Source organism: Adiantum capillus-veneris, chromosome 2 (genome assembly GCF_014529385.1).
Source record: "Adiantum capillus-veneris isolate H3 chromosome 2, ASM1452938v2, whole genome shotgun sequence".
Classification (NCBI taxonomy): Eukaryota; Viridiplantae; Streptophyta; class Polypodiopsida; order Polypodiales; family Pteridaceae; genus Adiantum; species Adiantum capillus-veneris.
Window position 1 is genome coordinate 67,216,766 of NC_140932.1, and position 22,401 is coordinate 67,239,166.

Consider the following 22,401-nt stretch of genomic DNA (forward strand, 5'->3'; position numbering starts at 1 on the left):
CTCCCAATATATAGGCAGGCTCCTAGCCTCTTGCCCTAGATGGATCCCCTTGTCCACACGGTCTACCCTGGCCCCTGGCCCAATTCGTGACTCCTTGGCCTTGCCCTTGTCCTGACACATGTGACCTCGCTGTGTATTGACCAAGGGGTGCCATGTAGGAGGTTTCCTCAAGCACTCTTGAATGCATATGTGTTGATGCTGCTCGAGTGCCCTCCTCAGCTACTGCCAAGACCAAAGTAAGCTCAAGCAAAATGATCCTCCCATATCTTGCTTAGGCCCACTCTGCAAATCTCTATGAAAATCCAACAAATGGAGGGGCTCCAAGGGCCACCCGTATGCAAAATTAGGCCTCTAATCCAATGTAGAAAAAGCTCTTACTAGGACTCCTCCCTTGGAAGAAGACCTATGAAAATGAGCTTCTCAAGGTGGGCTCTATTTTGTCATGATGGATCGATGATATCCCCCCCTAAGATCAAGGTAGGGTGATGACTTTCTAGGAGACTTTAGAAGGAGAAAATTACATGTCTCTCCTTGTCCACAAAAATTTCTTGATCAACCTCTCAAGCTGGTTGATGCCAGAATGAGTCAACAACAAATCCAACATTCAAAAGCTCCTCTCCTTGAATGGGTAACTCTAGGCCACACAAACCAATCTCTTGTTATTCTTGACATGTGCTCATCGCCTGTACGTGGAAGAGAAATAGGAAGGGGTCAAGAGGGCAGTCTTGCCATACTAAGCATGTAATCATGAAGTAGTCCCCTCTGATCCATGCATCTGGAAAACCCTTCTTGCGCATAGTGCCGTCAAGGAAGTCCCTCTAAACTATGTCGTTGGCCTTCTCAAAGTTGAGAAGCAACACCACAAGATCTAATCCTCACAGTAGGTGAGGCCATTTTCCTCTCAAAAGGTTAAGATGTTGTCCAGGATACTGTGCTCCTTGACAAAGCCCATATGAGTCTCATGTATGATGCTCTCAAGTAGTAGTTGAATTATCAAACTCCAAGCCTTTGCATGGACATTGCCTCCCAAAATGTGAAGATGTTGTCAAGGATACTACGCTCCTTGACAAAGCCTATCTCAGTCTCACGTATGATGCTCTCAAGTAGTAGATGAATTCTCAAACTCAAAGCCTTTGCAAGGATTTTGTAGGCTAAGTTGAGAATGGTGATGGGTTGCCACTATCGAATCTCATCTAGTGATCCCCTCTCCTTGGAGATGAGGTAGATCAAACACTTGCTCATGCTATTAGGCATCTCTCCAGTGCACAAAATGTGATGGTATGCACTAAATAAGTCCTATCCAAGCACCTCCTAGTACTCCAAGAAAAATTTGGGAGTCAAACCATCCTTTTCTGGGCAACTACCACGAGGGAGTGCCTTAAGAGCCTCTTGAAGCTCCTCTAGTAGGAGGTGGTTCTCAAGAATTTTTCACATGTCCTTAGGCATATGTGCCCACACTTGTTATTTGCATGCCTCCCTACACTCCAACTATGGCTCAGCTAAGAGCACTTCACAACAGTAAAAGTCAGTATCTACTACCTCTATGTCCTTAGGCTCCAAGGCAACCAACCCATCTTGCCTCCTCAACTGTCAAAACACTAGTATGCACATGGCAGGGACCCACCATCTCAGAAATCTCTCTAATAACTCTGTTGCCTACCTGGGTCCACTCGGATGTGTGATGGTGGTAAGAAAACTCATGGCGCTCCTCCTCAATGGTGATCAATTCCCATCGAGTTTTCTGCATCTGGTCCTCCATCTAGAGGCTACTTAGGTGCCACGCTTGCATACTTTGTAAGGATGAAATGCCCAAACATAGTCGGTTCTCCTCCTCTTGTGCCTTAGCCAATCACGCTATCGACTCTTGGAGAATTAAGAGATTGAGCCCTTTGAGGCCATTGGCCATTCTAAAAACAACGTCCCTTGTGTATATAAACTCTTACTCTAATGCACAATAAGATGCGTAACTTAATGCCACCACTCCTTTTCTTGTCGCTAATAGAGCAAGGATCACTTGCACGTGATAGAGAAAGTAGTCCCTGCCAAAATGCATACTGTACCACCCAAGTCACATAAGTGATTGCTAGCATAGAAATGATCTATCCTAGATAGATTCACTCCGCCTACTATTTGATCAGACCTAGAAAATGAGAGTCTATCTGAGGGTTGTGAAAATGAAACATGCTACCATAAGTCAAAGATCCTCAAAGCCATGCATATCCGTTCCAAAGTAGCCAACTCAGTCCCATGTATAGTAGCATGTTTTCACCCAAGCCTGTCTGAAGGGTCCTCAAGCATGTTGAAATCCCCCCAATGCACCACTGCTTTGCATGAGGTAGGGACTCCACTAAAGGTAACATAAACTCAGTCCGTGCACTTGCATGGTTGGGTGTATAAATGTTTAGAAATCTCACAAGGTAGCCATGTACCTACATAGTCACCTACTGGGCCCTCCCTCCACACTAATGCCTCTTCCCACAATGGCCTATTGCCATGAATTTGCAATAGTCATACATACACCACCCTGAATGCCACCAAGCCCAAAAGTAACCATGACCAAAAGGTATCATAGCACAACTACAAACAAAGTAGAAACATAATGAATGCAAGCCCACTGAGAAGTGCTACAATAACATGAAAATTTATTTATGTAAGACTATAAGAAACAATCTTCATAGCGACTACAAAGATTATCAATACACTTTGCCAGTAGAAAATTGACATGGCTATTCCAATTGAGTGCTGGGAGGATCTAATTACACAATTTTTGGATGTGGCTCATTCAATGATGCTTCTTGTAATGCACGATCCACCTCCTCAACAAGCTTTCTATCTCGCTCTTGAATCTCTCTTAGCCGCTGGGCTTGCATTTCAAGAAATGAGCACAATTTGTTCAAAAAATCCTCACTTCTCTCATATATTGTCAACATTTGGCCCATCTGGCCCCCCAACAAAGACATTGCTCCACAATCACCTCTATACTGCATGACAATGTCGCTCTCATTTGTATACTAGGAAAGCAGCTGCCAAAGAAACCAATGTCCATGTTCCATAGCTCCTGGATGATAAACGATAGTCAAAGACAACAAGAGAAACTTTACTTTGATATAGGGGTGCCAAAGTGTACCTCGCATAGGTGTCCTATCAACCTCTTTTGTCCAATCACTCATGCAACCGCTCCTCAATGGTGATCAGCTCCCGTCGAGCTTGCCGCATCTAGTCCTCCATTTAGGGGCTACTTAGGTGCCACTCTTGCATCCTTTAAAACGCCCAAACATAGTCGCTTCTCCTCCTCTCCTGCCGTGGCCAATCACGCTATTGACTCTTGAAGAATTACGCAATTGAGTCCTTTGAGGCCATTGGCCATTCTAGCAACAACATCCCCTGTGTATCTAAACTCTTACTATAATGCACAATAACCTACTTTTTTAGCTATGTTTCTAGCAACATCCTCTTAGGAATGCATAACTTAAAGCCACCACTCCTTTCCCTTTCACTTGCACCTGATTAGAGAAACGAGTCCCTACCAAAATGCATATTGTACCACCTAAGTCACATAAGTGATTGCTAGCATAGAAATGATCTATCCTAGATAGATTCACTCCGCCTACTCTTTGATCATACCTAGAAAATGAGTGTCTATCTGAGGATTGTGAAAATGAAACATGCTATCATAAATCAAAGATCCTCAAAGCCATGCATAGCCGCTCCAAAGTAGCCAACGCATTCCCATGTATAGTAGCATGGTTTTCCCCAAGCCTGCTGTCAAAGGGTCCCCAAGCATGTTGAAATCCCCCCAATGCACCGGTGCTTTGCATGAGGTAGGGAATCCACCAAATGTAATCAAAACTCAGCCCGTGCACTCGCATGGTTGGGTGCATAAATGTTTAGAAATCTCATAAGGCAGCCATGTACCTGCATAGTCACCCACTCAGCCCTGCCTCCACACTAATGCCTCTTCCCACAATGGCCTATTGCCATGAATTTGCAATAGTCATACATACACCTCCCTGAATGCCACCAAGACCAAAACAAACCATGACCAAAAGGTATCATAGCACAACTACAAACAAATTAGAAACATAATGATTGCAAGCCGCCCACTGAGAAGTGCTACAATAACATGAAAATTTATTTATGAAAGACTATAAGAAACAATCATTCATAGCGACTACAAAGATTATCAATACACTTTGTGAGTACAAATTTGACATGGCTATTCCAATTGAGTGTTGGGAGGATTTTATTCCACAATGTTTGGAAGTGGCTCAACCAATGATGCTTCTTGTAATGCATGATCCACCTCCTCAACAAGCTTTCTATCTTGCTCTTGAATCTCTCTTAGCTGCTGGGTTTGCATTTCAAGAAATGGGTGCAATTTGTTTGAGAACTCCTTGTTGCTCTCATATATTGTCATCATTTGGCCCATCTGGCTCCCCAACAAAGCCATTGCTCCACAACCACCTCTATACTGCATAACAATGTATTTCTCACTTGTACACTAGGCAACCAACTACGAAAGAAACCAATGTCCACGTTCCATACCTCCTTGATGATAAATGATAGTCAAAGACAATAGAGAAAATTTACTTTGACATAGGCGTGCCAAAGTGTACCTCGCATAGGTGTCCCATCAACCTCTTTTGTCCAATCATGTATGGCACCGCTCCTCAATGGTGATTAACTCCCGTCGAGCTTGCTGCATCTAGTCCTCCATCTAGGGGCTACTTAGACACCACTCTTGAGTCCTTTGTAAGGATGAAATGCCGAAACATAGTCACTTCTCCTCCTCTCGTGTCGTAGCCAATCAGGCTATTGACTCTCAGAGAATTAAGGGATTGAGCCCTTTGAGGCCATTGGCCATTCTAGCAACAATGTCCACTGTGTATCTAAACTCTTACTATAATGCACAATAATCTATTTTTTGAGCTCTGTATCTAGAGAAATCCTCTTAGGGATGCGTAACATATGCCACCAGTCCTTTCCCTATCGCGGATAGAGCAAAGATCACTCACAATTGATTAGAGTAAGTAATCCCTGCCAAAGTTCATACTGTACGATCCAAGTGACATAAGTAATTGCTAGCATAGAGATGATCTATCCTACTATAGATTCACTACGCCTACTCTTTAATTACACCTAGAAAATGAGAGTCTATCTTAGGGTTGTGAAAATGCAAGATGCTACCATAAATCGAAGATCCTTAAAGCCATGCATAGCCATTCCAAAGTAGCCAACTCAGTCCCATGTATAGTAGCATGGTTTTCCCCAAGCTTGTCCGAAGGGTCCTCAAGCATGTTGGAATTCCCCCAATGCACCACTGCTTTGCATGAGGTAGGGACTCCATCAAATGTAACCAAAACTCAGCCCGTACACTCGCATGGTTGGGTGCATAAATGTTTAGAAAGCTCAGAAGGCAGCATTCTACCTGCATAGTCACCACTAGGCCTTGCCTCCACACTAATGCCTCTTCCCTGGCAATGGCCTATTGCGATGAATTTGTTAAAGTCATACATACACCTCCCTAAATTCCACCAAGCTTAAAATCAACGATGATCAAAAGGTATCATAGCATAACTACAAACAAAGTAGAAACATAATGATTGCAAGCCCACTGAGAAGTGCTACAATAACATGAAAATTTATTTATGAAAGACTATAAGAAACAATTGTTCATAGCGACTACAAAGATTATCAAATAAACTTTGCGTGTACAAATTTTACATGGCTATTCCAATTGAGTGCTGGGAGGATCTGATTCTACAATTTTTGGATGTGGCTCAACCAATGATGCTTCTTGTAATGCACGATCCACCTTCTCAACAAGCTTTTTATCTCGCTCTTGAATCTCCCTTAGCCGCTGGGTTTGCATTTCAAGAAATGGGTGCAATTTGTTCGAGAAGTCCTGGTTGCTCTGATATATTGTCATCATTTGGCCCATCTAGCTCACCAACAAAGCCATTGCCCCACAGTCACCTCTATATTGCATGACAATGTAGTTCTCATGTGTATACTAGGCAAGCAGCTACCAAAGAAACCAATGTCCACGTTCCATACCTCTTGGATGATAAACAATAGTCAAAGACAATAGAGAAACTTTACTTTGATATAGGGGTGCCAAAGTGTACCTCGCATAGGTGTCCCATCAACCTCTTTTGTCCAATCATGCATGGCAGCGCTCCTCAATGGTGATCAGCTCCTGTCGAGCTTGTTGCATCTGGTCCTCCATCTAGGGGCTACTTAGGTTCCACTCTTGCATTCTTTGTAAGGATGAAATGCACAAAAATAGTTGCTTCTCCTCCTCTCGTGTCGTAGCCAATCACGCTATTGACTCTTGGATAATTAAGCGATTGAGCACTTTGAGGTCATTGGCCATTCTAGCAACAACATCCCTTGTGTATCTAAACCCTTACTCTAATGCACAATTACCCACTTTTTGACATTTGTATCTAGAAAAATCCTCTTAGGGATGCGTAACTTAACACCACCACTCCTTTCCCTATCTCGCGGATAGAGCAAGGATCACTTGCAGGTGATGAGAGAAAGTAGTCCTTGCCAAAATGCATACTGTACCACCCAAGTCACATAAGTGATTGCTAGCATAGAAATAATCTATCCTAGATAGATTAACTCCGGCAACTCTTTGGTCAGGCCTAGAAAATGAGAGTCTATCTGAGGGTTGTGAAAATGCAACATGCTACCATAAATCAAAGATCCTCAAAGCCATGCATAGCCGTTCCAAAGTACCCACCTCAGCCCCATGTATAGTAGCATGGTATTCCCCAAGCATGTCCCAAGGGTCCTCAGGCATGTTGAAATCCCCCCAATGCTCCACTTCTTTGCATGAGGTAGAGACTCCACCGAATGTAACCAAAAGTCAGCCCATGCACTCGCATGGTTGGGTTCATAAATGTTTAGAAAGCTCACAAAGCAGCCCTGTATGTGCATAGTCACTCATTTTACCCCTGCCTCCACACTAATTCCTCTTCCCACAATGGCCTATTGCCATGAATTTCCAATAGTCATACATACACATCCTTGAATTCCACCAGGCCCAAAAGCAACCATGACCAAAAGGAATCATAGCACAACTACAAACAAAGTAGAAACATAATGATTGCAAGCCCACTGAGAAGTGCTACAATAACATGAAAACTTATTTATGAAAGACTATAAGAAACAATCATTCACAGCGACTACAAAGATTATCAATACACTTTGCGAGTAAAAAATTGACATGGCTATTCCAATTGAGTGCTGGAAGAATCTAATTCCACAATTTTCGGACGTGTCTCAATCAATGATGCTTCTTGTAATGCACGATCCACCTCCTCAGCAAGATTTCTATCTCATTCTTGAATCTCTCTTAGCCACTAGGTTTGTATTTCAAGAAATGGGTGCAATTTTTTTGAGAACTTTTTGTTGCTCTCATATATCGTCATCATTTCGCCCATCTGGCTTCCCAACAAAGCCATTCCTCCATAGTAATCTCTGTACTGCATGACAATGTAGTTCTCATTTGTATACTAGGCAAGCAGTTGCAAAAGAAACCAATGTCCAAGTTCCATTTCTTCTGGATGATAAACAATAGTCAAAGACAATAGAAAAACTTTACTTTGATATAGGGGTGCCAAAGCGTACCTCGCATAGGTGTCCCATCAACCTCTTTTTTCCAATCACGCATGGCACCGCTCCTCAATGGTAAAAAACTCCCGTCGAGCTTGCTGCATCTGGTCCTCCATCTAGGGGCTACTTAGGTGCCACTCTTGCATCCTTTGTAAGGATGAAATGCCCAAACATAGTCGCTTCTCTTCCTCTCGTGTTGTAGCCAATCACGCTATTGACTCTTGGAGAATTAAGCGATTGAGCCCTTTGAGGCCATTGGCCATTCTCGCAACAACGTCCCCTGTGTCTCTAAACTCTTATGTTAATGCACCATAACTTACTTCTTCTCCTCTCGTGTTGTATCCAATCACGCTATTGACTCTTCGAGAATTAAGCGATTGAGCCCTTTGAGCCATTGGCCATTCTAGCAACAACGTCCGCTGTGTATCTAAACTCTTACGGTAATGCACAATAACCTACTTTTTGAACTCTGTATCTAGAAAAATACTCTTAGGGATGCGTAACTTAACGCCACCACTCCTTTCCCTGTCGCGGAGAGATCAAGGATCACTCGCATGTGATTAGAGAAAGTAGTCTCTAGAAAAATGCATACTGTACCACCCAAGTCACATAAGTGATTGCTAGCATAGAAATGATCTATCCTAGATAAATTCACTCCGCATACTCTTTGATCAGACCTAGAAAATGAGAGTCTATCTGAGGGTTGTGAAAATGCAACATGCTACCATAAATTAAAGATCCTCAAAGCCAGACATAGCCATTATAAAGTAGCCAACTCAGCCCCATGTATATTAGCATGGCTTTTCCTAAGACTATCCAAAGGGTCCTCAAGCATGTTGAAATCCCCCCAATGCACAACTACTTTGCATGAGGTAGGGACTCCACCAAATGTAACCAAAACGCAGCCCATGCACTTGGATGGTTGGGTGCATAAATGTTTAGAAAGCTCACAAGCCAGCCATGTACCCACATAGTCACCCACTGGGCCCTCCCTCCACACTAGTGCCTCTTCCCACAATGGCCTATTGCCATGAATTTGCAATAGTCATAGATACACCTCCCTGTATGCCAACAAGCCCAGAAGCAACAATGACCAAAAGTTGTCATAACACAACTACAAACAAATTAGAAACATAATGATTGCAAGCCCACTCATAAGTGCTACAATAACATGAAAATTTATTTATGAAAGACTATAAAAAACAATCGTTCATAATGACTACAAAGATTATCAATACACTTTGCGAGTAGAAAATTGACATGGCTATTCCAATTGAGTGCTGGGAGGATCTAATTCCACAATTTTCGGATGTGGCTCAATCAATGATGCTTCTTGTAATGCACGATCCACCTCCTCAGCAAACTTTCTATCTCGCTCTTGAATCTCTAGAAGCCGCTAGGTTTGCATTTCAAGAAATGGGCACAATTTGTTTGAGAACTCCTCGTTGCTCTTATATATTGTCATCATTTGTCCCATCTGGCTCCCCAACCAAGACATTGATCCATAGTCACCTCTGTACTGCATTACAATGTTGTTCTCATTTGTATACTAGGCAAGCAGCAACCAAAGAAACCAATGTCCACTTTGCATACCTCCTGGATGATAAAATATAGTCAAGGACAACAAGAAACTCTACTTTGATATAGGGGTGCCAAAGTGTACCTCACATAGGTGTCCCATCAACCTCCTTTGTCCAATCACGTATGGCACTGCTGCTCAATGGTGATCAGCTCTAGTCAAGATTGCTGCATCTGGTCCTCCATCTACGGGCTACTTAGGTGCCACTCTTGCATCCTTTGTAAGGATGAAATGGCCAAACATATTCGCTTCTCCTCCTCTCATGTCGTAGCCAATCACGCTATTGACCCTTGGAGAATTAAGCGATTGAGGCCTTTGAGGTCATTGGCCATTCTAGCAACAACGTCCCTTGTGTATCGAAAATCTTACTCTAATGCACAATAACCTACCTTTCGTGCTCTGTATCTAGAAAAATCCTCTTAGGGATGCGTAACTTAACGCCACCACTCCTTTCCTTGTCGCGGATAGAGCAAGGATCACTTGCAGGTGATGAGAGAAAGTAGTCCCTACCAAAATGCATATTGTACCACCCAAGTCACATAAGTGATTGCTAGCATAGAGCTAATCTATCCTAGATAGATTAACTCTGCCAACTCTTTGGTCAGACCTAGAAAATGAGAGTCTATCTGAGGGTTCTGAAAATGCAACATGCTACCATAAATCAAAGATCCTGAAAGCCATGCATAGCCGTTCTAAACTAGCCAGGTTAGTCCCATGTATAGTAGCATGGTTTCCCCCAAGCCTGTCCGAAGGGTCGTTAAGCATGTTGAAATCCCCCCAATGCTCCACTGCTTTGCACGAGGTAGGGACTGCACTCGCATGTGAGGTGCAGCCCCTACCTCGTGCAAAGCTCTTTATGATGAGTGAAGGTCTAGGAGGGCCTCTTTATTTGGAAGTTTAAGGAAGTCAAACCTTTAGTATTAAGAAAGTAATCAAAGCACAACTTTTGAATTCAAACATGCAAAATGGCTAGTTTATTTGAATTCAAAGTTTCCCCCCAAAATGGAATTTAAGATCTAGCAGGTAGACCCATATCATGTAGCATATTTATGGAAAGAGCTCAACACGTAGATTTAAGATCTATGATCTCCGATGAAATTGGAGATCATATGTAGGAGTTATGTAAGACCAAAAATCATAATTACCCACCTCCTTTTTGGGGGGAAAAGTGCATCCTTTGACTACTTTTACACATCCCTTACACACCCACCATTCTTGCACACATGGTGTACACCTATTTATCAAAATGTTAATCACCTCCATAAGCTCATGGCAAATAAAGAGGCCCTCTTACACCCCATTCTCTTCCTAATGACTTTGATATAGGGGTGGCAAAGTGTACCTTGCATAGGTGTCTCATCAACCTCTTTTGTCCAATCACTCATGGCATTGCTCCTCAATGGTGATCAACTTCAGTTTAGCTTGCTGCATCTGGTCCTCCATATAGGGGCTTTTTAGGTGCCAGTCTTGCATCCTTTGTAAGGATGGAATGCCCAAAAATATTTGCTTCTCCTCCTCTCATGTCGTAGCCAATCACGCTATTGACTCTTGGAGAATTAAGCGATTGAGACCTTTGAGGCCATTGGCCATTCTAGGAACAATGTCCCTTGTGTATCTAAACTGTTACTCTAATGCACAATAACCTAATTTTTGAGCTCCGTATCTAGGAAACTTCTCTTAGGGATGTGTAACTTAACACCACCACTCCTTTCCCTGTCACGGATAGAGCAAGGATCACTAGTAGCTAAATAGAGAAAGTAGTCCCTGCCAAAATGCATACTGTACCACCCAAGTCACATAAGTGATTGCTAGCATAGAAATGATCTATCCTAGATAGATTCACTCCGCCTACTATTTGATCAGACCTAGAAAATGAGAGTCTATCTGAGGGTTGTGAAAATGAAACATGCTACCATAAGTCAAAGATCCTCAAAGCCATGCATATCCGTTCCAAAGTAGCCAACTCAGTCCCATGTATAGTAGCATGTTTTCACCCAAGCCTGTCTGAAGGGTCCTCAAGCATGTTGAAATCCCCCCAATGCACCACTGCTTTGCATGAGGTAGGGACTCCACTAAAGGTAACATAAACTCAGTCCGTGCACTTGCATGGTTGGGTGTATAAATGTTTAGAAATCTCACAAGGTAGCCATGTACCTACATAGTCACCTACTGGGCCCTCCCTCCACACTAATGCCTCTTCCCACAATGGCCTATTGCCATGAATTTGCAATAGTCATACATACACCTCCATGAATGCCACCAAGCCCAAAAGCAACCATGACCAAAAGGTATCATAGCACAACTACAAACAAAGTAGAAACATAATGATTGCAAGCCAACTGAAAAGTGCTACAGTAACATGTAAATTTATTTATGAAAGACTATAAGAAAAAAACGTTCATAGTGACTACAAAGATTATCAATACACTTTGCGAGTAGTTCTTGTATCCACGATCAACCTCCTCAGCAAGCTTTCTATCTTGGTGTTGAATCTCTCTTAGCCGATGGGTTTCATTTTAAGAAATGCGCACTATTTGTTTGAGAACTCCTCGTTGCTCTCATATATTGTTATCATTTGGCCCATCTGGCTCCCCAACAAAGCCATTGCTCCATTTCACCTCTATACTGCATGACAATGTTGTTCTCATTTGTATACTAGTAGGCAAGCAGCTGCCAACAAAACCAATGTCCACATTTCATACCTCCTGGATGATAAGCAATAGTCAAAGACAATAGAGAAACGTTCATTTGATATAGGGGTGCCAAAGTGTACGTCCCATAGGTGTCCCATCAACCTCTTTTGTCCAATCACGCATGTCACCGCTCCTCAATGGTGATCAGCTTCTGTCGAGCTTGTTGCATCTAGTCCTCCATCTAGGGGCTACTTAGGTTACAATCTTGCATTCTTTGTAAGGATGAAATGCCCAAAAATAGTCATTTCTCCTTCCCTCGTGTTGTAGCCAATCACGTTAGTGAGTCTTCGAGAATTAAGCGATTGAGCCCTTTGAGGCCATTGGTCATTCCAGCAACAACATCCACTGTGTATCTAAACTCTTACTCTAATGCACAATAACCTACTTTTTGAGCTCTATATCTAGCAAAATCCACCACTCCTTTCCCTGTTGCGCAGATAGAGCAAGGATCACTCGCACGTGATTAGAGAAAGTAGTCCCTGCCAAAATGCATATTGTACCACCAAAGTCACATAAGTGATTGCTAGCATAGAAATGATCTATCCTAGATAGATTCTCTGTGCCTACTCTTTTATCAGACATAGAAAATGAGAGTCTATTTGAGGGTTGTGAAAATGCAACATGCTACCATAAATCAAAGATCCTCAAAGCCATGCATAGACGTTCCAAAGTAGCCAACTCAGTCCCATGTATAGTAGCATGGTTTTCCCCAAGCCTGTCCGAGGGGTCCTCAAGCATGTTGAATTCCCCTCAATAATGCACCATTGCTTTGCATGAGGTAGGGACTCCATCAAATGCAACCAAAATGCAGCCCATGCACTCGCATGGTTGGGTGCATAAATGTTTAGAAAGCCAACAAGGCAGCCATGTACCTACATAATCACCCACTGGTCCCTGCCTCCACACTAATGCCTCTTACCACAATGGCCTATTGCCATGAATTTGCAATAGTTATACATACACCTCCGTGAATGCCACCAAGCCTAAAATCAACCATGACCAAAAGGTATGATAGCAAACTACAAACAAAGTAGAAACATAATGATTGCAAGCCCACTGAGAAGTGGTACAATAACATGAAAATTTATTTATAAAAGACTATAAGAAACAATCATTCATAGCGACTACAAAGATTATCAATACAATTCGCGAGTAGAAATTTGAATGGCTATTCCAATCGAGTGCTGGGAGGATCTAATTCCATTTATTGCAGGCCACAAGTCTTCTTGGTGTTATCCACATCAATGATTGGATATCTCGGTGCATCAAAAGAGCATATGATGCTTCCCTTGGGTTGGTAATACCCCTCCAACAAGAATGTATCTGCAAGAGGTTGCAGACGCTTGGTATTTCAACTAACTTGTCTTACTTTTTCTAGCTTCACCAGATGACACAGTGGAGCCCAAGGGAGCAGAGATTCATGCTCTATGTGCAAGCAACAATATATCTTAAAGACCAATCCAAAGGACATTTATAGTAAGCTTAAACCAAAAAGCTCTAATATACCTTTAAATTTCCTAGATGCTTTGATAACATATCTTGTCGAACTGTAACGTATTTGTTGATGGGAAATTATCCCACAGTGTTTGCCCCTGCAGTCATATAAGCCTCCATTTCTCTATCATCAATCTCCTCGTTGGAGTTGTATTTATCCTCCACAAACCTAGATGATGCTCCTTTCTACACTTTAGCTTTTTCTTTTGCAGATTTTTAGATTTCTCGATTGTCACGTCAGGTGGGGATGGCACCGTACTAGCTGCTACACTCTTTGAAATACTCATAACAGCAGATGAAGACATTTCTTGTTCTTTCCTTGCAATTTTGGTGACCTGCTATCAAATAAATAAAACATTACAAATTAATCAACTTACAAACTTCTAGCAACTATTTGAAAGATAATACTGAAATACAAGAAACTCAAACTTTTGAGAAAATGAGCAAAGCAACTACCAGATCGGTTCTCAACAATGAGACAAGGCTTTTTTGGGCCTTCTTCAGGACATTCATCTGTTTGTTCATTGAAGGTACATTCGGCAGAGGAGAATCCTTGCCATCATACACTTCTAACACGGCAACATAACAACATCCTAAATGCAATCTGCTTCCATGTAACTTCGCCAAGTTTGAAGTCTTCATTATTCACCCTATACCAGTTGCTTACTCATTATAAATGAATTCAACACTAGTGCCAATATGAGATTTCTGGGCCATCGCAAGAGAACTAAAAGCCGAGCACAAAATATTGATCTATAAAAAGAAAATGCAGGTTATATTAGTATCACTATTTCTTTTCTCCTTTGCTCTTGAATTTCTCTTTACCTCAGACAATCCAACTCTCTGTCACTCTCTCTCTTTCTCAACCATCTTTCTCTCTACTATGTTTGAATGCTAAATTCAAACCTTTATCTCTATCTCTCAATCTCTCTCGCCCCTCTTGGCCTACAACCATCTCAATCATCCTCTCTTTCTCTCTCCTCTCTTTTGTCCTACAACCCTCTCTCTCTCTCTCTCTCTCTCTCTCTCTCTCTCTCTAGCAACCTCTTTCTCTCCGATTCGCTCTCGTCCTACAACCTCTCTCTCTCTCACTCCCCCCCCCCCCCCCCCTCTCTCTCTCTCTCTCTCTCTCTCTCTCTCTCTCAAGAGTCTCCCCCAGGGCGAGGGACGGCACTGTGGGGGGCGTTAATGCCCATCTCTATTGCATCTCCATGACATCATTGTTTTGGTGCTGACTTTAGACACGGTGCCCTGTGCCCTTTTGACCTCAGACAACAAATTATTTTTTGGTGTTTCGGCATTGCGTGTGGTCAGTAGGGCCATGCTTGTGGTCAGCAAAAGATGTGCCCCTTTTGTCCAGTGAGCAGAGCTATCCCTCTCGACTTAGTGAGCAGAGCTCGCCATGAGTTAGCACGGAGGGAGCAAAGCATGTATTGGTGGTACCAAAAAGGGGTTTCTTGGACAGTCCTTTGGTAGCACTTTATGAGCCCCATCTTCATGTGCTACATGTATAATAAATTAGCATGTTATATATCAATGGATATATTTTTTCATGTATGTAGTATCTAAAACTATAAATTCCGACAAGTTTTGAATTTATTTGCAAAAAATTTACCGGTCCCCACTTTTTTTTAAAGGGTACTACCAAAAGTGAAAAAAGTGGTACCACCTATACATGCTTTCACCCTAAGGTCACTTTGAAAAGCCACAATAGTAGGTTCTCACAACATGTTTTCACATAGCAAAGCTTAGCCACCATAGACTCAAAGGTTTTTTCACAGCAGATTGAAGATTCTTCAGCCATGACTTCCTTCAACACACTGATTTCCGGCACATACAAGAGTTTTCTTGTTGTGGTTGCTCCGCCCAGGAAGGATCCCGTCGCTCACCAAGACGCATGGATCACGGCCCTAAAGGCTCAGATCCAAGAACTTGTCTTGGAGAATGCTGACTTAAGAAAATGATGAGGTTGTGAAAATTCATAGTTCGAGGAGATGACTTTTGTCTTGCTCTTTTTCCGATTTGTGAATGGTGTGCTCTATGGATTGCGGGTGATATAAGCTGACACCCAATTGTTATGTTTGATGAATGCAATAATTTGATAGATAGACGGGCTTGAAGCTAATAAATGAGGATATGCTATGTGTCTTGAATTGTCGTCTTGCAATAATGAATTTAATTTTTAATAAAAAGTTTTCATTAGATTCCCTGGTGTGCATAAAAAATTGATAGAAGCTACATGGAAATGTGTTTTTTTGTTTGGTAGAATGTCGTGGTTCATTCTAGTGGGATGTGACTTCTTATCATCCCACTCCATAGGGATCTAAATTTAGTCTAAAGAAAAAGCTGTTTAAAACTCCTAACAACAAAAAAGCTCTCCTGAAGGCACGAACTCCAATCGCGTAGAGAGATTTTGTAGTGCATACAATATCCTAGTAGATATAGTAGAAAGTCTCCCTCCAAAATCTATCTCCATTCCACCCCCAGAGGGAGTTACATCCCTCCTATCTCTCATTCGTCAAATGCACACTGCCATAGCCTCCTTTCTTATAACTTTCTTTCAGGGCTTCCTACTTGTGGCCACCCAAAATTAAGGGGAGGCCACTCTTTAAGAGTTAAAGGGGGCCTGCACACCCTCGTTCATGGACCAGACAGTCGAAAGAAGCAACTGACAAGCAGGTTCGTCTTCCTAAGGAGTTCGGCATACCTCAAAAAAATTGCAATTCTTTGGGGGATTTTCAAAAAGTTTGAAGATTCTCAAAATTCCTTGTTTTCCCTTCTCAATTGCATGACTTGCATCGATGGGAGAAAGCACGTTGGAAAGGGGGAAATGGGAAAACCACTAGCACATAAAATCGATGCCTCTATATAGCTCAGTGATCTCACAGCACCCCTATCCCCTAGCAAACACACACCATGATACGCAATCTGCAAACAGCTATTGTCCAAGCCCAATCCCGACCATCTCTAATTGCAAACATTCGACCACAGATCACGTACTCTATTATCTCGACCTTTAAGCATAACACCATTTAATCACATATAAGCCATTTTGGTGCCCTCAGATATCCCAAGATTATTGACAGACTCAAGTTTGCGCTCAAGCTTTTATCCTCACGGCATAAACCACGCATTCACTCCCACAAAAATCAATGACATACACAACACACCCACACAAACTTGATAGGAAGAGAGAGCTTGGAGATAGTGAATCAAGCACCAGAAAGATAATGACTATAGTCCGGGTGATTTGGCTAACCATGAACGACATGTATACAACATGTGATATTTTTTCCCCCCTTGGCGACCATCAACCTATCAGACCCGCTGCTGTCTTCTTGGCTTGCAGATAGCACCCGTTTTCAGGTGGTTAATGACTCCACCTTCCAATGCACTCCTACGAGCCCTCCTTCTCCCTCTTGTTCAATTGCGCCACCTCTTGCTTGCGAGTTGGTCCTCTTTGCATGGCAACCCCCCTGCCATCTAAAACAATGCCTTCCTTGACTGCAACCGGCCACCCTCTTCTCCTCTTTGCAATTGGCCACCCTCTTCTCCTCTTTGCAATCGACCCGACTGTTTTTTGTGAAACTCTCCTTTCCCTGCCTTGCTCGTCATGCAATCGAAGCCGACCCGTCCTTTCCTTCTGCAAACTGTGCCACCTAACCTCCCGTCTCACGCCATCACTGGCGGACCCTCACCTTCTCCTGCAGCCCTTCCACTGGCGGCCCCTCAGGGCTTGTCTTCCCTTGTGGCAGCTCTCCAGCCCACCTTCTGGCGACACGTCCACAACACCGGCCTTTGCAGCCACGCGATCACTGGCTCTCACTGGTGGCCCCTTATTCTCCTGCCCGTATAGTACCCACCTCCTCTCCTTGGCCGCTTCCCCTGGCCTGCTGGCTCCTCGCCTCCTCTGCACTCTCCTGAGACCTCCTCGGCCCCTTCTCCCACATGTACAGCGCTGGCCTGCAGAAGCTGATATCCCCTTCCACCTCAACTGGAGGCCTCCTCCTTCTCATGCAAGCTCCAAGTGGCTACACTCTTCTTCAGTAAGCCCACCACCATGTGGCTCCCCTTTCCCCGCCAATTGCAGCGCACTCCTTCCGCATGTGCTGCTCCTCGAGCTGTCCACCCGTGGCGGCCCTCTTCTCTGTTCAACTACTCGTATGCAGAAACTCATTTTTTTCTTTTAATAGCTTTAAAAAGCTTTTGGGCTTGGCCCCCTTGCACACGCCAGCAACCGTCAGCTTTTATCCGCCTCAAAAAAACAAGACCTTTGCCTTGATTATCATAGCACGGTATGTCATGTCCTTGATAAAGCACAAACTCGTCCCAATCCTTGTGACATTCAAACATATTCACCCCCTTGGACAGTCGCCAAATAACAGCCTTTGAGCTCGACCAACTTTAACATCCATTTTGCCTACACCATGGCACCATTACTTAGGGATTCAATCTGCTATGTTCGAACGGTTATGTATCACATCCGACATACACATCACTGTGAAACCTGCTCAAAAATATATGTGATACCTGCCAAAGTGCGATACCATTATCCTGCTTAATACCTGACATCTGCTGCTAGCTTCTTCCTGTGTCGACACAAAATGGGTGCACCATCATTGCCCACCCCGTCATTGAGCATTTATGCTCAACCGCATTCTTATTTAGGCAAAATAGCATTGCATAGAGAAACTAATATAAAATAGATATATAGAGGCTATATAGATAGGATAGAAATAGATAGAGCTACTGCATCACCCTCCAGGGTCAAATGGAAAGCTCAAGGCTTCCCCAAGTATAACATAGAGTCCACCTGCATAAAAAACAAAACCATGACTGTGGCCATCCACCTGTAAAACATGCATATCCAAGCCTTCCGCCACATTTGTAGGCCAATAAACTCGCCACCCTAACAGCTCTTTGTAGCATCGAGCTTTGTCACCCTGCGTCCACAACCGTTTCTGCCAATCATAAGCATACTTTCGATTCCTCAAAGCACTAGTACCATAAACAACTATCATGCCATCTGCTATAGAACCCACCTTATCATCATCTTCATCACATGAGCATTGAAACCTGCATAGTACACCTTGGAAAACAACCTAGAACATCATACCCATCAACAACCTAACACATAGATTCAAAACCATGCCATTTTCTTGAGCATGTTGCATAGGCAAGCAAACCTGATCCCCTTGCGAACCTGTATCCAAATATTCTAAACATGGCTCCAAGACCACCTTTTCATACTCAAGAGCATGTCTTTCTAAAGCTTTAACCTGTTCTTCAAACACCTCATCACCTGCAAAGTTGGTATCACCTTCCTCGCTGCATGGAGCCTCGCTCTCATAGGCTGCACCTGTGTGAGTTCTAATAGAGTCATCTGCCGGAGCTAACTCTCCACGACTACACACAAACTCTGAAACCTCAAAGTACACCTCTACATGCTCACCAAGGCAAGGTTGCCCCACCCCCTGCATAGATAAATCACTTCGATATGCCGTAGCTTCTGCTTCTATCTCCTGCAAGTCATCCTCAAAAACCTACTCTCCAATCAAATTGGATGCACAATCCAACCATACCTCTTCCTCCAATAGGGACTCACCATCACACGACATTTGATAGGGCTGCTCAACTGGCCTGTGCACACAAGAAATTTCCACACCTGCACTATGCTTCTTCTCGACCTTCAAATGGCTGGAAGGCAACTCGCATACATTGTTCTCCACTTCATCTACATGAAAAACATCATAAGTTTCGTACCTAGAAGACATGGACTCCATCTCCCATGTAGCATCTGTATCCAAAGCACTACTAGAACTTTGAGAACTTTTGAAATCCTCCTATGAGCTGGCTCTAGAACTGACACCTCTTGTTTAAGATCTTCTACCACCTCGCTCTCTTGAGGAAGCAAACTGGGTGGCACCCTGAATATGCCTCGCTGTACCTCTTGAGCCCTGGTTGGCACTTCTTCTATCATTTCTAGCCTGACATCAACTTCACGTGCTTTGATCACATTCATATCAATAAAACCACGAGCTTTTACCTCTTGATGCTCATCAATCTGTCTGGGCTTAGGTCCACTGGCTACTGTGATTGCCGATTGTAGTGATCCTACCTCCATCTTCTTCTTCATCTTTCGACTCTTTGCCTTGGTGACTCTAACAGCTTCGTCATAAGTGCTTGGATCTTCATACTCCACTCTCTTTCAAACATAGGGATGAAAGCATGATAGAAACTTTTCCCGCTTAAAGAATCCCACATTGGTTGTTTGGGTAGGAGGCACAAAATCCCCCCAACAGGCTTCAAATCTATCAACAAAAGCATCAAAATTGGCACTTAGTTCCTGCTGCAAGCCTTTGATCATTGCATCTGCTTTCGAAGCCCACACCACTTTTCGATACCTTTGTAGAAAGTGCTCTCGAAATCTGATCCAAGTCTGCTTGTGTGCATCTTCTAAGCCATCGAACCAATCTTTTGCTTTACCTCGCAGCACCAAAGGTACAGTCCAGAGGTTTGCTTCATCACTTGTCATCTGCAATACTGCTAGCATAAATAGTTCAAAATCCGCAAGTCAATCATCTACATCCTCATCTCCTTTAAACACTAGACCAAATTCCTGCTTCATCTTGACTCAAGAACACCTTGTTAGGAACCAATCAATGGGTCCTCACTGGGGGAACCACAAGATGGCAAGGGGGAAATGGGAAAACCACCAGCACATAAACTCGATGCCTCTATATAGCTCAGTGATCTCACAACACCCCTATACCCTAGCAAACACACACAATGATACGCAATCTGTAAACAGCTATTGTCCAAGCCCAATCCGGACCATCCCTAATTGCAAACATTCGACCACAAAGCACGTACTCTATTATCTCGACCTTTAAGCATAACACAATTTAATCACATATAAGCCATTTTGGCGCCCTCAGATATCCCAAGATTATTGACAGACTCAAGTTTGCGCTCAAGCTTTTATCCTCACGGCATAAACCACGCATTCACTTCCACAAAAATCAATGACATACACAACACACCCACACAAACTTGATAGGAAGAGAGAGCTTGGAGATAGTGAATCGAGCACCAGAAAGATAATGACTATAGTCGGGGTGATTTGGCTAACCATGAACCACATGTATACAACATCTGACATTTCCCCCCCCCCCCTCAGCGACCATCAACCTATCAAACCCGCTGCTGTCTTCTTGGCTTGCAGATAGCACCCGTTTTTAGGTAGTTAACGACTCCACCTTCCAATGCACTCCTACGAGGCCACCTTCTCCCTCTTGTTCAATTGCGCCACCTCTTGCTTGCGAGTTGGTCCTCTCTGCATGGCGATCCCCCTGCCATCCAAAACAATGCCTTCCTTGACTGCACCCGGCCACCCTCTTCTCCTCTTTGCAATCAACCCGACAGTTTTTTGTGAAACTCTCCTTTCCCTGCCTTGCGCGTCATGCAATCGAAGCCAACCCCTTCTTTCCTTCTGTAAACTGCACCACCTAACCTCCTGTCTCACGCTATCACTCGCGAACCCTCACCTTTTATTGCAGCCCTTCCACGGACCCTTAAGGCTTGTCTTTCCTTGTGGCGGCTCTCCAGCCCACTTTCTGGCGACACCTCCACAACACCGGCATTTTCAGCCATGCAATCACTGGCTCTCACTGGTGGCCCCTTCTTCTCCTGCCCGTACAGTACCCACCTCTTCTCCTTGGCCGCTTCCCTTGGCCTGGTGGCTCCTCGCCTCCTTTGCACTCTCCCGAGACCTCCTCGGCGCCTTCTCCCACCTGTAGAGCGCTAGCTTGCAGCAACTCATATCCCCTTCCACCTCAGCTGGATGCCTCCTCCTTCTCATGCAAGCTCCAAGTGGCTATACTCTTCTTAAGGCATCCCGCCACCATGTGGCTCCCCTTTCTGTGCCAACTGCAGCGCACTCCTTTCTCATGCTGTTTTGGGACAAAACTACTCCCCTGTTCATGCTCACAAGCACGACACAGAAAACATACTTATCATCCAATGACACGACTAACCCATAGGTGTACGGAGGTAATCTCGTTAGCTTGTCAAGCTGAGACCAATCTACACATACACACTTCTATGATGCATCAATGACCCTTGCAGAATGCAACCCACTCTATCCCTAAGCGCTCACAACACCGTTTACACCTCAAATGAACTCAGAATCGCATCAAACTTACTAGGCACCATCCTCTCAATAGGATATACTTACCTATAAGTCTAATCTCACCAGATTTGAACCCTATTTATCTCGAATATAGTCGCGATAGACTCACAGGTCATAATCCAAAAGTGTGCAAAACCTAAATCTATGAGTATCTATGTGTAGCTAATCTCTCTCTCATTCCATAAGCACTTGATTGTTGAAAACAGACACTGTTTGTGCTACTTACAAGCAAAACAAGCTCGAGGAAGGATCGATCGCAAACAGCTCGAAAATGTGAATGCGTGGCGTGGGCGCGTAGCTCTCGGAGAGGCTACCACGATGGTGTGGTCACGTCGTGAATCCAGTGAGGGAGAAGCGTGTAGCGAAGAGGATAAGACACATACTCTCTCTCTTTCTCTCTCTCTCTCTCTCTCTCAGACTCGTATGACACAGGATTAATATTCAAATGTTATCTAGAAAATGGTCCTAAGGTGACTTTTATACTTTAGTCACCTTAGCTCAAAAATGTACATGGGGTTCTCTTCATCATGATTACAAAGTGGAAACACATCTGGGTCCTGACTGACTGATTAATCTTTACATAACCCAGACAAGTGGATCAAAAATGATAAGACGTCTTTGACATAAAAATGGGACTTTGATAGGCTTTACAAGGTGGGCTCATTACAACAGTTGGACAAGTTGGACTGCAACACTCTCCCCCTCTTAGTTCATGTCTACCACGACATGATCGTCTTTGTCTTCAGTGTCAATGTCTTCCTTCCTCGTTGATTTGATGTAGAAACACATCATATCGCATAGACTCGCTTGCCATTAAT

At 43.5% G+C, this 22,401-nt stretch overlaps 1 protein-coding gene and 1 pseudogene across 1 annotated transcript; both read right to left on the minus strand.

The window, feature by feature from the left end:
* Positions 1-16,640: 16,640 nt before the first annotated feature.
* Positions 16,641-19,845, minus strand: LOC147462916 (uncharacterized). The gene is made up of 7 exons (XM_086495030.1): positions 19,797-19,845; positions 19,679-19,703; positions 19,553-19,588; positions 18,435-18,468; positions 18,243-18,335; positions 17,923-17,946; positions 16,641-17,812 (listed from the first exon to the last, which is right to left on the minus strand). Exons 1-7 carry the CDS (start codon positions 19,843-19,845, stop codon positions 17,738-17,740), a joined length of 336 nt encoding a protein of 111 aa, XP_086351156.1. The 3' UTR covers positions 16,641-17,737.
* On the minus strand, positions 18,463-19,528 carry LOC147462917 (uncharacterized; annotated as a pseudogene).
* Positions 19,846-22,401: the final 2,556 nt, after the last annotated feature.